This window comes from Lutra lutra, chromosome 8, assembly GCF_902655055.1.
Source record: "Lutra lutra chromosome 8, mLutLut1.2, whole genome shotgun sequence".
NCBI lineage: Eukaryota > Metazoa > Chordata > Mammalia > Carnivora > Mustelidae > Lutra > Lutra lutra.
In genome coordinates, this window is record NC_062285.1 from 140,582,110 (window position 1) to 140,599,007 (window position 16,898).

General features: G+C 37.4%; 1 protein-coding gene across 4 annotated transcripts in view; it reads right to left on the bottom strand.

Annotated features, from left to right (window-relative positions):
- Window positions 1–16,898, bottom strand: part of SMC1B (structural maintenance of chromosomes 1B) — a 72,410-nt gene that overhangs the window by 33,993 nt on the left and 21,519 nt on the right. For all 4 annotated transcript variants that reach the window (XR_007129317.1, XM_047740395.1, XM_047740396.1 and 1 more), the window contains exons 6-11: window positions 16,454–16,712; window positions 15,383–15,523; window positions 10,145–10,227; window positions 9,363–9,570; window positions 6,473–6,658; window positions 4,926–5,105 (exon numbers count right to left, since the gene is read on the bottom strand). Coding sequence is in view for 3 of the 4 variants with exons in the window: in XM_047740395.1 (XP_047596351.1) it covers window positions 4,926–5,105; window positions 6,473–6,658; window positions 9,363–9,570; window positions 10,145–10,227; window positions 15,383–15,523; window positions 16,454–16,712 (1,057 nt within the window). In the remaining variant the exon portion in view is untranslated. The remainder of the gene's footprint in view (window positions 1–4,925; window positions 5,106–6,472; window positions 6,659–9,362; window positions 9,571–10,144; window positions 10,228–15,382; window positions 15,524–16,453; window positions 16,713–16,898) is intronic.

Sequence of the window (16,898 nt, forward strand, 5' to 3'; positions counted from 1 at the left end):
ATAGAATGTGAAAAAAGAACCAAGTGTAATAATCCATATTATTATAATGAAAAATCACTGAATTCAATTAAGCAGGTAGAAAAAGAAAGATTTTCAATATATGATATTGGGGCAGGTAATTAACCATTCAATGGTTGGGGGAAATGTGTCATTTAATGGTTGGGGGAAAGCTAATACCTACATCTAACAAAACAAAACATATCAAAATAAATACTGGATTAAAATTAAAATACAGAAGTCATACCACCAAAAAAAGTGAAGAAAAGTTAAAAAGTTCTATTTACTTAAAAAGTTAAGTAAATATATACTTGATCTCATAGTAAAGACCCAATTACACATGTAAAAACAAAACTTACAAAAGTTAAGGGATAAAACTGGTTTCTAAGTATATAGCATAGATACCGCAGTACACACTAGATCCTTCTAGAGTCAGATGCCAGATTTAGCAAACAGAAATCAGCATGCCCAGTTAAATGTGAATTTCAGATAGATAATGAATAGTTTCTGAATATGAGTATGCCCGAACATCAGCTTTGGCAACTGTATTCTAAGAAACAAGTTAGCGATGGTTTTCGTTTTCCTTTTTGAGCTCTATTTTCCAAAGTTTCTAAACTGCACATTTATTAATTTCTATTTCTGATGTATAAAAACCAAACCTCATAATGACAAAGGAGCTCCCTGGGGGCTGGCTTAGAAAGAGCTGTGTCAAGAACTCTGCACGACTAAGAACCTGCCACACTGCATGTGGGACTCCAGCGCCAGCACCCTCCTCCCCGGCGCTGAACTCAGGCTAGGCAACTTCTCCGCCGTGAGTAGGGGGTATAAGCAATGGTTTTCGGAGGTTCTTCCTTTACTGCTCGGTGGGCTGTTGCTGTTGTGACTACAGCCATTTACATGTGTCCACTGTGCTCAATGGAGCCCACGAGTGCTATCTGATTCCATGGTCACAAGCCCATGAGGCAGAGAGTATTTCCATTTTAGAGATAGGGGCTAACAGATATCGGGTAACTTGCCTAAGGCCATACGTGGGGACTCAAGTCCAAGTTGGTCAAACATCTATGCCCATGTTCTCAACCACCATGTTATCCACCTCCTTCAATTCCAAAAACGTAGTGAGCAACAACTCATAGTATTTATGGATCTTAGGGGTTTTAATAGTTCCTGGGTTTATTAAAACAATTTATTTCTTCTAAAGGTAAGCATAATCTTGATAATCTATTTTCATTTGATTTACAGTCAAATTCCTATCCCAGAAGGACGATAATTTTTATCTCCAGCTTGTAATTTCCTTGATTTATAGCTTATATTAAGCAGCCTGAGCGGTAGTCCTATGCCTATGTGCGGGGTTACATTCCTGAAAAATTACCTCACTAACACAACTGGAATTTCATTTAAAATAAGGAGTTAGAGGAATTTTTAAATAACATTAAAGTTCAAGAGGTATGGGGTAGAAAAAAAAATTCTTTGGCATTAAAATGTATTCTCGGCAGGATTACCAACCATTCTACTGCATCAACTTCAACTGTTTCAAGAAATAGAATTTCAGTGTTATAAACTGCTAAGGTAGATTCTATAATTTTTATGTTATGTGGATTATACATATTTTTATTATTTTTTTTTTACGATTTTTAAATTATTTATTTATTTGACAGAGATCACAAGTAGGCAGAGCAGCAGGCAGAGAGAGAGGAGAAGCAGGTTCCCCGCTGAGCGGAGAGCCCGATGCAGGGCTCGATCCCAGGACCCTGAGACCATGACCCGAGCCGAAGGCAGAGGCTTTAACCCACTGAGCCACCCAGGCACCCCGGATTATACATATTTTTAAAGTTGCCTTTCATTGGTATGAAAAATGATATACTTTAACATTTTATTTCTGAACAGATAAGAGAGTCACATATTTCAAAGTTCAAAAGATACGAGACTGTAGAGTGGAAAACTCCCCTGGCCCTTGCCACCCATGTGCCTTCCTCCCAAGAAATAATCAATGCTGTGAATTTCTTATGGATTCTCCCAGAAATGCTTTTCATAAACAGATACATGCATATCTCTTATTTCCTCACTATTTTACACAGATGGTCACATACTATACACTAGTCTACATGTTACTTTAAAAAAAACTGAATAGATCTTGGAGACTGTCTCATACTTGTATATAGAGAACTTTATTCTTATTTAAGGTTGCATAGTGTTCCTTTCTATGAAAGCACTATAATTTTATTGGACTCGTCTTATCTGGCTTGTTTCTGATTTTTCCTGTTACATACAGTGTTCAATAAATAAATCTTGTATATGCACCATATACATATGTGTATATGTGTATACAATATGCATTCATATACATGTGAGTTTATCTGTAAGTGAAGTTCCTAAAAACCACAACTGGTAGAACTGCCCTTCATGGAGCTGATACGAATTTATATTCCAACAGCAGTAAGTGGGAGAGCCTCTTTCCTCATCAAGTGTTAATCAAACTTTTTTAACACTGCTCAATCTGACAGACGAAAAGAGTATTTCAGTGTAATTTTAATGGGCATTTCCCATATTTTAAGGGAGGATGAGTTTTCATATTTAAGAAATATTTAAGAAAATTTTATTTCCATTTATAAAATATTCATATCCTTTGTCCATTTTTCTACCTTGTGTTCTTTTCCTCATTGATTTGTAGGAAAACTTGCTCTTTCCCGTGAGCTGTAAATGTTGTCCCTGATTTGCCATGTCTTTTGATTTTGTTTATGGTGCTTTTTGCCATGCAGAATTTCTTTAGATTTACGTAAATGTGCTCATCCTTTATAGATTTGGGTTTTTTGTCATATTGAAAAGGTCTTGTTTTTTCTGACATTAAGAATAAATTCTCCATGCTTTCTCCAAGTATACCTACAATTTCATTTCTTACATTTATACTTCAAATCCATCCGAAATGTATTCTGATATCAAGTGTGAAATTTAGATTCAGCCATATTCTGTTCCAGATGGCACTATTTTTTTCAAATTACTGTACCCTGAATTTTATTCTTTTGTTCAGTGTTGTAATTTTTGGAAAAATGACTTTTCATGAATTATTAGCTAGTTAATGACATTTTTCTGGGTCTGTTTTTTGCCTCACCATATTAAAAAGGCAAAGAATAAAACTTTCCATATACTTTGAGTAACAATCATCTAGTCTATGGGAAAGGAAGCAAATAAATGGAATAATCACGTGTTTAAATAGGTTCCAGATTTTAAAAGTTTGTCATGTAAATTTTTAAAATATTTAAAAATTGAGTTATCATAAAAATCCTGATGCCCAAACTATAGCTTAGCAGAACTGCTGTAACTTATATTACATAGTTTGTATACACTGTATGTAGTTTATATATAAAATATCATTTTGTGATTTCACCTGCAGTATTTGAATTGAAAAAACTCTAAAACATGATATCAAGTCTATAGAAAGATAATCAAGTCCATGGAAAACCAAAAGCACAATGAAGACATCAGATGATTCCTGTGAAAATGTGACATCTATCTAAACATTTTACACATCCTAAAACAGAAAAAATTCTATAGATGGAATAATAATGATAGGAAGAAGATAAAAGTCTCTAGACTATATTTAAGATACAAATAAGACAAATGAAGCAGATTAAAATTCTGAAATAATGAAAAGAAAACAAGACACAGTCTAGAGGACTAAGGCAGTAGTTACTGCAAACAAGAGGTAAGCCGTAAACATTTGCTGAATGAAGGAAAGGATTAAACAATCTTGCCTTCATGTGACTTCTTTAAATTGATCACACAAATCTTCGAAAGTCAATTTTAAAAACATATTTTACAAAGATACAAAAATCAATTATAGTATAATTAGATAGCCAAATAAGATACCTTAGTAGCTCATTTATTTTGCCTCCTTAAATTTAATATGTAGAAATCAATGACAGTGATTACTAAAACAGTGATTGAATTCTCAGAAAGATTACTGATAGAAGTATTAAAATGTCTGAAAAATTAATCATGTTATTAGATAAGTTAGTAAGTTTAATACTGAAAATTCCTACTTTTAATAAGAATAGCCTGTTTTGCATTAATTTGCAACTGTGGACATTCTAGATCTAATGTGTAAATTAACTACCAAGTTAAAAAAAATGATTAGCACTTTGTGAGAGCTATTTGCTGGGCACTCAAATGAAATTGTGCACATTATTACTGAATTTAACCCTCTAGCTCTACAAAATAAGTGCTATTATTTCCCCAATTTTAGATGAGAAAATTAGAGGTGCAGAGATTAGCCTGAAGTCATGTAATTAATTACTAAGTAGCATCACTAGTATTAATTCATAACTTAGGCTCTTGGATACTGGGTCATACTTCACAAATATAGTTTTAAAAAAAACAGGTAATTTTAGGAATTTAACATTGCTTAACTAAATAGAAACTGTTCAACTGAGTAAAACAATATTTTTAAATCAAAATCAAAATCATTCCCTTGAGATTAGGATTCAGTAACTTCATTTCAATTACGCTATTTCTATAACTTTAAATGCATTAAAACCTTGAACGTGTAAGAGGATAGTGTCTGCATTGAGCTATGGAAGAATTAAAATAAGTACCTAAAGTCTTTCCCCTGGTATTCAGAAAAACATGCATTACACATGTGAGTCCCAGGAAAAATCGGAGATTCACCAAGGACATTTATTTAGGCTATGATTACAATAAATCTAATTTTCAAAATATAATTTATGATAATGGAGAATACTATAGAAGTTAATTTTTTGAAAACTCAACCGAACATTATAACAACCACTAAAGCCATAACTGTCTTTGGTTTTACACTGCTTTTCTTTCTGAAAGAGAGCCTATGAAAACATATAGGTATTTATGTGGATATAGTATATTAGTCTTATAAATACTACTTCAAGTTATCCCAGAGTATGATGTAAGCCTCTTACTTTCCGTCTCTCAGGTCCACCGAATGCGATATGCCTTGCTTCTTCCACAGTCTCACAGACAAGGCCATTTCCACACACAAACTGAATTACTTTCTTCAGCTGAGGAAACTGAGTCTTTATGACATCAATCACCATTTTACAGCCTTTTATCTCCCTTAATCTTTCATTGATTGGCTTGATCTAAAAGGTTAAAAAATATTTGATATGTTAGATACACTAAAAACCAAATACTACATCCTCAAAAGGCATAAATAAGCGTAACAGCAAAAAAAAAAAAAAAAAATTAACAGTACATACTTATTTGTAATAAAATTTTGACAAGAACCCGAGGAACTATATATCCCAACAGTGGCTCATGTAACATTTAAAGAAAATACACTTCAGCAAAAGCCAGAAGACATAATTTCCAGATTCAACTCTGCCACTGGTTAAGACAAAACAATGCATGAGAGATGTTCCATACTCTCAAAATTAGGGTCTAGTGGGAGATAATACCCATTCACATAGGTGTCAAAAGAGTGGCACATCATGGAACTCAGAAAATCATTTTAGGCTTAAATGAACAGGAAATCCTCCAGACCTTCTTTGATACGAATTCTAAGCTGGGTTTGTAAATAGATTTTTTAAAAAAGCGTCTGCAACGATTACTGAAGAACAGCAAGAATGATCTCGTTTTTAAGAGAAGAAGCCACCGAGAAGTAATGACAGCAGGGCTGGGAGTGAGCGGCAGGCAGCCCAGGCTAGGGCACGAGCTCTAACCAGCGCACAGTGCCTACCGCTCAGTGTCTTCAGAGCTGGAACAAGTAGGCATTTTCCTTAGTGAGCAATAAAAAAACCAGTAAAGGACATCAGCTACAATAATAGCAAAGTTCCTGCTCCAGGAATTTACTCTGGATCCCTGAACGCCTCTCAATACATACTTAAAGGCCCCAAATTTAGTCTGTGCACCAAGGGCTGCTGAGTGTTTACTGCAATGTCTGTAACTCTGGGACTGTGTATTTAACAGCTGAGATCAGGTTTGGCATTTCATGGAGAGACCATATGTCGTAACTGTTCCCACAGTTCACTATGGAACAAAAGAAATTACTGGCAAGTAAGCTAAAGTAATGTGCTCAAAATCATCAAGGTAGAATTATAGCAAAACTAATTTAGGAAGAAATATAAAATCAAGAATCATTATTCTTGGGGCGCCTGGGTGGCTCAGTCAGTTAAGCACGTGCCTTCAGCTCAGGTCATGATCCTGGGGTCCAGGGATGAGTTCCACACCGGGCTCCCTGCTCAGCAGGGAGCTTGCTTCTCCCTCTCCTCTGCCTCTCCCCCTGGCTCACTCTTTCTCGTTCTCTCTCAAATAAATAAAAATCTTCAAAAAAAAAAATTACTATTCTTCGCCTACCAATACATTAACGTTAACCAGCCATTTGAATGACTAACTGACATCCAAGCTATGATTTTTTCAATCACTACCATAGTTTAAGGCAATAAAGACACACTTTAAAAGACAAGATTTTATCACTACTAAGCGCTAATAAATATTACAAATTTCTTACATCAAGGTAATCCAGAGCAAGGAATGTCTCTGGTTCAGCTCTTTCTTCCTTCAGAAATCGAATACAATCTCTTGCTACCTTTTCAGAGGCTACAACAATGGCAACCATGTACCGGCCAAAAAGTTTAGTAACAGCCAACTGGTATTTCTTATGAATAGGATGACAGAGGTCAAGTAGTCTCCCAAACTTAGCAGGTTTCAAAAAAGGAGAAAAACAAACATATTATTGAGGAACATATAATTCATTGTTTCTTATGTAACAAAGCCTAAGAGCCCCAAAACTAATTTTATAAAATTATAAACATATTTGAACAGAGTCTTATTCAAATGGACATAGATTTCATCATGAAGTATCCATTTGGATGTAGCACTTCATGAAAGAAAAGAGTAGTGAGTACTGGGTGGTTTAGTGGTTAAGCGTCTGCCTTCAGCTTAGGTCATGATGCCAGGGTCCCAGGATGGAGCCCCGCATAGGGGGTCCCTGCTCAGCGGGGAGTCTGCTTCTCCCTCTCCCATTCCTCCCGCCAATGCTCCCTTTCTTGCTGTCTCTCTCTCTGTCAAATGAATAAAATCTCAAAAAAAAAAAAAAAAAAGAGTAGCAAGGAGAGATTAGCCTTACAAAGGTATTAAAATATTTTACAAGGCTACGATAATAGTATTCATCCGCTCTCTTAGTCATTAAATAAGAACCAGTGAGGCACCTAGTACATGCGGATACTCAGACACTGTGTGACCATTACTGAATAAAACAGACACTCTGGCCTCACCAAGCTTTCTGTCTAGAAGGGAAGAAAGATACAAATAGCAATTACGAGCAGGTACAAAATGCAGCAGTAATCCACACTGTGATCCAGCACAATGTGCTCTGAGAGTGCGTAATAGGGACCAGGCTGACTTGAGGAGTCAGGGGGACTCTCCCTATGAAGAAGCATTATCTGAGGTCTGAAGACTGGTCAAGAATTAGACTGAACATCAACACCTTTACTAGAAAATGTCAGAATGTCAACCATCCTGTATCGTCCTGGGAATACCTGAAGATTGAATTTTACATCTTTCTACTCTCTTCATTTGCTAGGTTCTACTTCAGGAATACCAATTTCCTTATGATAGACCATCACTGACTTTAATATTTATCATCCTGCTCTTTGTTTTTTCCGTGTCCATTTACCTGTGATTAACTCAAACCTTACTGCTAGGTCAGTAATCTGACTTCCAGCTGTGTAACCCATTCTCCTTGCTACTTGACAGTTTATTAGTTCAGTAATACTGTTTGTTCTTGATTTGTTTTCATAGCTCTGCATTTTACTTTTCTTTGCTTTAGCTCATATGTGAATCTGGTTGTGCGAATTCAAGCTCTTATGGGGGATTTTGTTCTGTAACCTTCTCCCAGACTAGGCTCTTAGACTTCCAAGTGCTTTTTAAATTACCATTTCTCTTCATTGTTCTATGGACCTGTATCTACCATATTGAATGTTTTCACCTTGCTTACATTTAAGGCGGGCAGCTCTGTGCAGAGCCTGAAGTTGCTGTACTGGCTGACTGTTTTGCTTGCCTCACCTAGAGCTGAGATGGTTATCTCTTCTGAGGTGATGGACCAAGTAGTTTCTGTTCTAGCCCCTCAGTATTTTCCAATTTTCTAGCATCTTAGGGCTTGGAAGACAGGGACAAGTGAGAGTTGAGTTGCAGCTGTGTGTGTCTTTTGTTTGAACACCTGTTTTACTCTTTCTTGAGTTTTTCCTTACCAAGGAAATATCTACCGCCTCTACCACAGGGCGCAAGCGGGGGGGGGGGGGGTGGGAAGGGAGGGAAAATCCTATTTTTGCCAGAGGGCTTTGAATTGGCCTTCACTTCCATCTAAGAACATTAGAGGTTCATGTTCCTTGATTCACCAGTTTTTTAACCAAAGGAAACAAATACATATGTGTTGGCTTTTTGCTAGATTAAGGGATATTAGGGGAGGATTCTCAGGAAGTAATCAATTTGTTAGTTTTCCTTCTGCTGAGTTAGGAACAAGAAACATTATTGTTTAATCTTTTCTTTTTAATCATGGACTATCACCATTTTCTGAAGTTCTGGCATTAGATGTAACAGCCACTTCTTTTGGTTGTTAAACTCATTTTCAAAACTAGTTTGCCATTTTCTCTGGTATTGGGGGGAAGGATTCTCTGACCTAGCCTTACTCCTTCATCATGATCTAGAAGTCAAGGCCAGTTTCAAAACAGTTCAAGCGGCTAACAGTATCGAAAACTAAAAGGAGGCCCTCACAAACTAAGGACTGCACAGCGTACACCGGAGTTAGTGACATGAGAGTCAGAGGCCAAAGCCCTAATGTCAGAGGAAATAATTCTGTGAAGTTGACACCAAGCAACAGGTTAGCTTTTGCTCTATTTGGGGTAATGAAATACATTAGCAAAAGTGGGTATGTATATCCACATATCAGCTTTACAGAATAAAAATTCATTGTTTCAAAAGTATGCCAATGATGCCCACTGAAAATATATTTTTTAAAAATTGAAATCATGAAGAATATTCAGTTTGAGGCTATCTGCCTGGGGTGGGAGGGCCAGACTATCTTATGGCACCTGTGTCCTTTGAGGATACTGGTCAAACTTAGATTTTCTGGGTAATACGTTCACACTAATGTTTCTCTCCAATAATTACTTATCTATAGACACCGCTGAAAGTTATCTAAATTTTGTTGCAATTATTTACTATTATGTTTTAAATATAAATCAAACACAAAACTAAAAGATTTCTGAAACAATTCTGCTTTCTATAAGCTAATAATTTCTAATAATAATTAGAAATAATTCTGCTTTCTAATAACATTCCTAATCCCAAATAAGAAGGCTTAGGCTTTTTGTTTCAATTAACTATTCATCTCTAATTACCACAGAATCTGGGTAAAGTCTTTTAAGGTGCTCCAGAACCTCCGCTCTCCTTTGCTGCCGGTGCCCCTCATGGTTGTCAATCCCAGCGTTCTGCAGTTCATTTCGAATAAGATTCAGTTCCTCATTAACTTCAGACATTCTTGATTTTGTGTTTTCAATTTCACCCACTAGCGTTTCCTCTTGCTGTTTTTTCTCTTTCAAGCAATCCCTGCATAATAATAACAACAATAAATTACATAGCAAAAAGAAAAAACAAAATTTAATTACAAGATACATTCCACTGTGGTCTGGCATCGCAGGGGAACAGAATAGCGCTTATCAATTTTAAATGATGAAAAATAGAATAAAATAAGCCTAGTACCAGACATGGTCAAAGAGATTTTGATCATTCTTTGTTGATTCAGAAGATGCATAGTTCTGAATACTGAGGAAGTAAGGATCGATTGCTATAACCAGAACAGTCGTTGTGGGCTTAGTAATAGGTAAACACCAACGAAAAATAAAAGTTCTGGTGGTAGGATACTTAGGTTATATTAGCTTTCATGACCTAACTTTTATTATAAAATATCAATACCAAAATTATACCACTTGAAAGTTTGTATTTTTAAAACTTACTGTATTTACTTATATGGTTAAGTATAATTTTTAATTATCTACAATGAAATAAAAAAAAAAAGAAGTGAGAACTTTAGGATACAGTCGGTGGAAGCTTTCATTTCATGAATATCCCATAAATATACCAGACACCTGAGACATGAGAAAGCCATAAGAACTGTACCCACATGCATGTTTTTGTATACTCCTCCAACTTTTCTATTCTTTTTTTATGGTCTTCTATCTGTTCTTTTATTTGTTTTAGATTTTCCTAAAATAGGGAAAAAAACCTAAAATCAGTATTGGCAACTCCAAACAAAATTATTTTTCACCATATTGCTAGAAATTACTGTAGACTTGTAAGATATTCCAAATTTGAAGCACATCAAATATAACCTTATAAAAACACTAGTAAGAGCAATGTTTAACTCTGAAAAGGCAGTAAGGGATAGAGCTTTGTGATTTTAAGTGTCAAGGTTCAAATCCTGGCTTCACCATTTACTAGATAGCTGACCTCCAGTAAGCTTACTCTGGTAACTTCTAAGGGTTGATTTTCAAAGACCTCACATATCTCATATGTGTTCCTCAAACTAATTCATCCAATGAGTATTTATTCTCTGGCTATCTGTACTAGGTGCGAGAGATATAATAATAAACAGAAGGGGCACCTGGGTGGCTCAGTTGGTTGAGCATGTGCCTCGTGATTTCAGCTCAGGTCACGATCTAATAGGTCCTGGATAGAGCCACTCGTTGGGAAGTTTGCTTGGGATGCCATCTCTCCCTCTTACTCTGCCCCTCCCCCCACTTGTGTATGTATGCTCTCTCTCTCTCAAATAAATAAATCGATCTTAAAAAATAATAATGGACAGGACAGAGTCTCTGCTCTCAAAGACTGAGGGTTGGTGGGAGGCAGACAATCAGACAATGATTCCAGGCCAGTGACTTGGTGTTACAATAGCAGAGGAACCTGCAACGCAACGATGGGCCTGTGGGACTAAGACTTCGCAAAAGTCTTGCTCCATTCACTTTATCACTAAATACAAGCGCTATACTAGCCTTCAGCTGCTTTTGCCTCTAATCTTCCCCTGTTCACCCTGTGTACTACAGCAAGATGAACCTTCTTATACTCTATTCCTAAGTGATCTAAAACCAGGAGTGTACCAAAGTAAAAAACACAATTCTTTTTCAGTGTATAATACCAGGAACGAGAAGAAATGCCAATTTTCATGTGGAAAAAGACAAACATATTCTATAAAGGTGACTGTCATTTCACTCGTGTGTAGTGCCGATTCACGGAGTGAACACTTCCTTCGCCAGGCACCAGAGTTCTCACAATAAGCAACACACAGTTCCTTTGCTCTAGGACTCACATATTTTGAAATGAAAGATCCATATTGAAATTCTATTATCTCCCTTAAGAATTCCATTCAAAGCAGCAAAAACAAGATTAATGAGGAATACCAAGTTAAGTCAACTGGAGACACTGACCTCTGCCTTTACTCCAGCCGCTCTTAGGGTTTGTATCCTGCCAGTCGAGTTCCTTCATGGTCATTACTTAGGTCAGATGGGTCTCTTTGGGGTCACCTCTGTTACACAATGAGCTCAGAACAAACTTTGGATATGGCTCAGGTTAAACAATGGGCTTTGCTGGGGTACTTGGGTGGCTCAGTCGGTTAAGAGTCTTGATTTCCGCTCAAGTCATGATCTCAAGATGGTAAGGTCGAGTCCAGTGTCGGGCTCTATGCTGGGTGTGGAGCCCGCCTCCTTAACATTCCCTTTCTCCCTCTGCCCCTCCCCCCTGCTCACACATGTGTGCATGCTGGCTCCCTTGTGTTCTCTCTCTCTCTCAAAAAACAAAATAAAATAAATAAATGGACTTTGCTGAAGAAAATGTAAAAGGCCAGGGTCATCATGATACGGAAAAGTGTGTCAAGGCCTGCATGTCCGGCTTGACACATAATGGGGGACAATCAGACTGTCACGGTACCAGGCATTCTGGATTTGAGATGCCAGTTGTCTGGGAAAACCCAACACTGCCCAGAACCTAGTGACCTCGGGTTCTGTGGAAAGTTAAGCTCCTCCCGTCACGGATGGGGGCCACTAGTCCTGTGGGAAACTGAGTAACAGATTTCTCCATCTCTCTCCAGCCTGATGTGTTGTTCTTCTTCTATGAATGTTTTTATATTCAAAAGACAACTGCAACTCAACCACCACTTACTGACATCTAAGTACAAGGTTCACAACGGATAGTTATAAATCCTGCTTTTAAGACACTCCCAGTCTAGTAGAACTGTACCAATTACCTGCTTTTCCTTCAATCTGATAAGAGCCCTTAGGTATAGGTTAAGCACAATGGGTGATTAGATGAGGAAGAAATCATATTCAGGTTCTTGGTGGGGAGAAAAAGCAGGCCAGAGAAGGCTTTGTGATGTGGGCAGCTACAGAATTTACCAGGTAAAATGAGTAGGGTTTTCCAAAGCTAGCATGTGCAAAGGCAAAAATGTACAATGAGTATTTGCTGAAATCCATGTAAAATTTTATAATGTGACATTAATTACACCAGTGTTTTCAGAGTAGTTACTGCTCTGGTACTACATCTGTTTTTGTCCCTCCACAAAATGTCCTCTCTTCCACTCACAATTATCAATAGTTCACCTTTCCTACTTGTTCGCATCTTCCTCGGCCAACGCACAGCAAGGCTACAACGAGAGGCTGAGAAGGTGAGACAAGTATTGGGAACCACATCCCTTGGTCCAGTCAAGTCAACCACCTTGTGTCTCAGTTCTTTCATCTGGAAATTCATTAGGTCAACAAATATTTATTGATTATCTGCTCTAGATAAGGAACTGTCCCGGGCACTTGGGATGCATCAGTGAACAAAACAGACAAATATTCCTGCTTTGCGGAGTTTACATTCTAGAGAGGAAGGCAGACAAATGCAACATATAAGTTAAATCATGTGCTGGGACGACTGCTGTGGGAGAAACAGAGCTGGGGCACGGGGAGCAGAAGTGTAGTGGGGACTATAATTTTAAACAGGGAAATCAGAGTAGGCCTCATGGAAGGCAACATTTGAGCAAAGACTTGCAGGACGTGAGGGAGTTAAAAACGAAATGCAGGAAAAGCGTGTTCCAAGCAGAGGAATAACCAGTGCAAAGGCTCAAAGGCAGAAATACATCTGATCTGTTCCAGAGGCCAGGAGAGCTAGATAATAGGGAATAAGAGGGAGGACAGAAAAAGAGGAGATTTGAAAGGCTAATTGGGGCAGGAGAGGTGAACAAATCAGGCAGGTCTACGTACTCGAGAACCTTGACTTAAACTTTGTGTGTGATGGTGGGCCGCCGGAGGACTGAAAAAAGGCAAGTTTCATGATCTGACTTAGATACTAAAACCGTCTCTTGGGTACTATGCGGAGACTGTTGTGGAGGAGAAGAGAGTGGAAACAGGGAAACGTAGCAGGCTACCACAGTGGTCTAAACAAACAAAAAGATGGTGACTTGGAACAACAGCAGTGGAAAGAAGGGAAATGATTTTTGGTATACTTTCAAGGTGAAGCCAGCAGAATTTCCTAAAAGAGTCAAAAATGGACGCCAAGTTTTCTGCTCTGAACAACCAGTAAGATTGAACTGTCATCACGTAAAATGAGAAAGATCACGTGTAGGAAGCATATGGGTGTGAAGATCAAAAGGGCAGCTTGGGATTTAAGTTCAAGATATCTAGTCAACATCCAGCATGGAGATGCTGACAAAGCAGCCAGATACATGAGACTGTGAGCAAGAAATACCAATTTCAGAGTCATCAGCAGATGGTGTGTAAACTATGAGAATATGGGTCACCAAGGCAGAGAATGCATAAAGGAGGAAAAACCAGGATGAGAACATACCAATGCTAATATCTACTTCATGAAATTGTTTGAGGATTAAATAAACTGGGTTCATAGCAGGGCTGTAAACATGTATATACATGGCCCGTACAAATACACACTATATTACAATATTACCGCTGCTGTGTCTGGAGAATGTTAGACCTGTTTCCAGAGACATGTTTCACTTCGAAATTCCAATCATTAGCTTTCCCGTCTACCTTAGAGCAAACACCTGCTCTATAGTATTGTGAGACATATAAGAGCTAATGAGCGCAAAGTGCCTACCAAAGTAATCAATAAACATTGTTCCTCTAAATTCCAAATATCCACATATAAATCAAGTGTATATATAATTCAGAACCATTTCCCTTTACAATTCTTATCAGAAATGGTCCTGCTTGGGCGCCTGGGTGGCTCAATTGATTAAGAGACTGCTTTCAGCTCCGGCCATAATCCTAGAGTCAAGGGATAGAGTCCCTGCCCAGTGGGGAGCCTGCTTCTCCCTCTAACCCTCCCACCTCTCATGCTTTTTTTTTTTTTAAAGATTTTATTTATTTATTCGACAGACAGAGATCACAAGTAGGCAGAGAGGCAGGCAGAGAGAGAGAGAGGAGGAAACAGGATCCCTGTGGAGCAGAAAGCCCGATGGGGCTCAATCCCAAGACCCTGGGATCATGATCTGAGCCGAAGGCAGAGGCTCTAACCCACTGAGCCTTCCTGGCGCCCCCCACCTCTCATGCTCTTAAAAAAAAAAAAAAAACCTATCTTAAAAAAAAAAATGGTCCTGTTTTCAGGATGGCCCACTGACTCCATAATGTATCATAAGTTGTTATTACTATTGAATGCCGCAGTAATAATTTTACATGCCAATTCTTAGTCTTTGGAAAAGGAGGTCAGGAGGAACAGAGGGAAAGACCAACTACTTCATATGTCATCACACTCCTTTTCATCTTGTTCACCCTACCCTTCTCTATGAGGTAGACACAGTCTGTCCTCATCATACACATGAAGAAATCAAAACTCAGAGAAGTTGAATAATTTAGTTATTTCTCAAGATTAAACAGGTCAGTGACAGAACAAGATTGGCAGGAAGCCAGGTCTGCCTTACTCGGGGTGGGGGTGGACATGATCATGCTGTCTCGGTCACTTCCTGTGTAGGGCATCAAGCTCCTCTTGGGCGGTGTCCTTAATGTCCCCACAGGACTTTGCATTCACCTCTATTATACTTGTTTGTTTTTTCCCTTCATCTATCCTCCTCCTCATCTTACTGGACTAAAATACATGTAAGAACAAAAACTATGGTCTGCCCTGACCCATCACTACACAGAAGTGTGGAAAATACTTACTGATTACCTGTATGAAGGCACAGTCTACTTCTACCTTAGACCACAAGGAAAGAGCTCCTGGATGGTACTAAGCAGCAAAACTGGGAATCCGGAATTTTTAAAATTAATTGCTTATGTCTTGGGTAAATCCATTTACATATTGAAAAGTGGATACAAAAACAGAATACAATTTCATTGAAAATAATTCCCAGTCATGACTACACAAACCAAGGTACCTGAACTTCTCCATGCCTCCTCTTCTCAAACGCCAGTCTTTCTTTGTCAGCCTTCTGTTCCCACTGCAGCTTTTCTAGCTGTTGGGTCATTATCGCCACTTTCTTTCTTACTTGTTCCTTCAGTTCTTTGTAACGATCCAGCTGTAGAAGGAACAGTTAAATATTACTAATTCGCATAAGAGGCATGAGAGGAAATTTTTAAGATATCATTTACTAGCAGATAATCCTATCAAAAGTTTTATATAAATTAGTTGATAGTTTGCCATGTTCTCCAGGTAAGATAATGTGAATACAAAATGAACCTCTTCTTATTTAAACCTGCTTAGACAATACATAAGGCATTCAAAACCAACTTTATGTTTCTATAAGAAATTCTTAGATGAGAAAGGGGATTGAAACTCATTAATGGCCCAAAAGCAAGAGTTCAGATAAAATTACAGATATTCAGATAAAATTTTATTTATACAGTTATAGTTAGTCTGTATGTTATGTAAGATTATTATAAAATTAATGAAAGATAAATGATAAAAAATTCAATTAAGAGAATTTTGAAAACTCTGAATTACAAATTTTTGGGTATCTACTATCAATTTATTATAATTAAGTCTTACGTACCAAATTGGATATTAATTCACCACCACATTTAAACCACCTCAAATAATCAACTTTCCTCCTGCCAATTAAGTGGTCATGTTTTTTTAAAGGCAGATATATCTTATTTTTAAGTTTTTATAATATTTATAAGGAGAAAATGATTACCTTAAGAACATAAGAACATAGTTTAATTACCTAACTTTTTTACAAAATGATACTAGGTAGTCTTTGTGAAGTTTTTTCTATAACTGTAATTAACTCACAAAGGTTATGCCATCTAATCTTATAAAGTAAAAGTAGCCTAGTCCAAAGATTAAGTTTAACTCTGGATACAGGCTGAAAATTTTCAACCCCCATTAATTTAGATGAGGACTGTCTGAGGATAATCTCTTAAAATATCAGAGAACATTCTTTAAATTGTTTCTAAGAAGCTGAGATAATAGAAATGAAAATTTTCTCATTTGTTGACTCGTTCACCTGACTGGCTTCTAGTTCAATGTCTCGCCCCTTTTGTAAGATTTCTTCCTCAACCTGCTTTTCAAAACTCCTCCATGCACCATCTAAATCAACGAGCTCTGTCTCCAGGGCTTTTATGTCATCTTCCTGTTTAGAACACTGTTTCTCACTGTCCTTTATTGATTTCTTAGCCACGTCTAATTTCTTGAGGTGGTGAGAAGTGTTTTCTTTGGCTTTAATGTATTGAGGCCTTTTCTGATTTAAAAGCGCTTCAAGAGATCTAAAAAGAAAATAAAGTTTGCTTTAAAGTAAATTAAATCTATACTATATAAAGGAAGTTCTTTTGATCAAATCATACATTTAAAAATAAATTATAAAAATTAACTTTCGGAGACTGTAAGCAGATCAGTGGTTTCCCATCAGGGCTGGCGGTGGGGCCAGGAAGGGTCGTTATGGCATAGGTGAA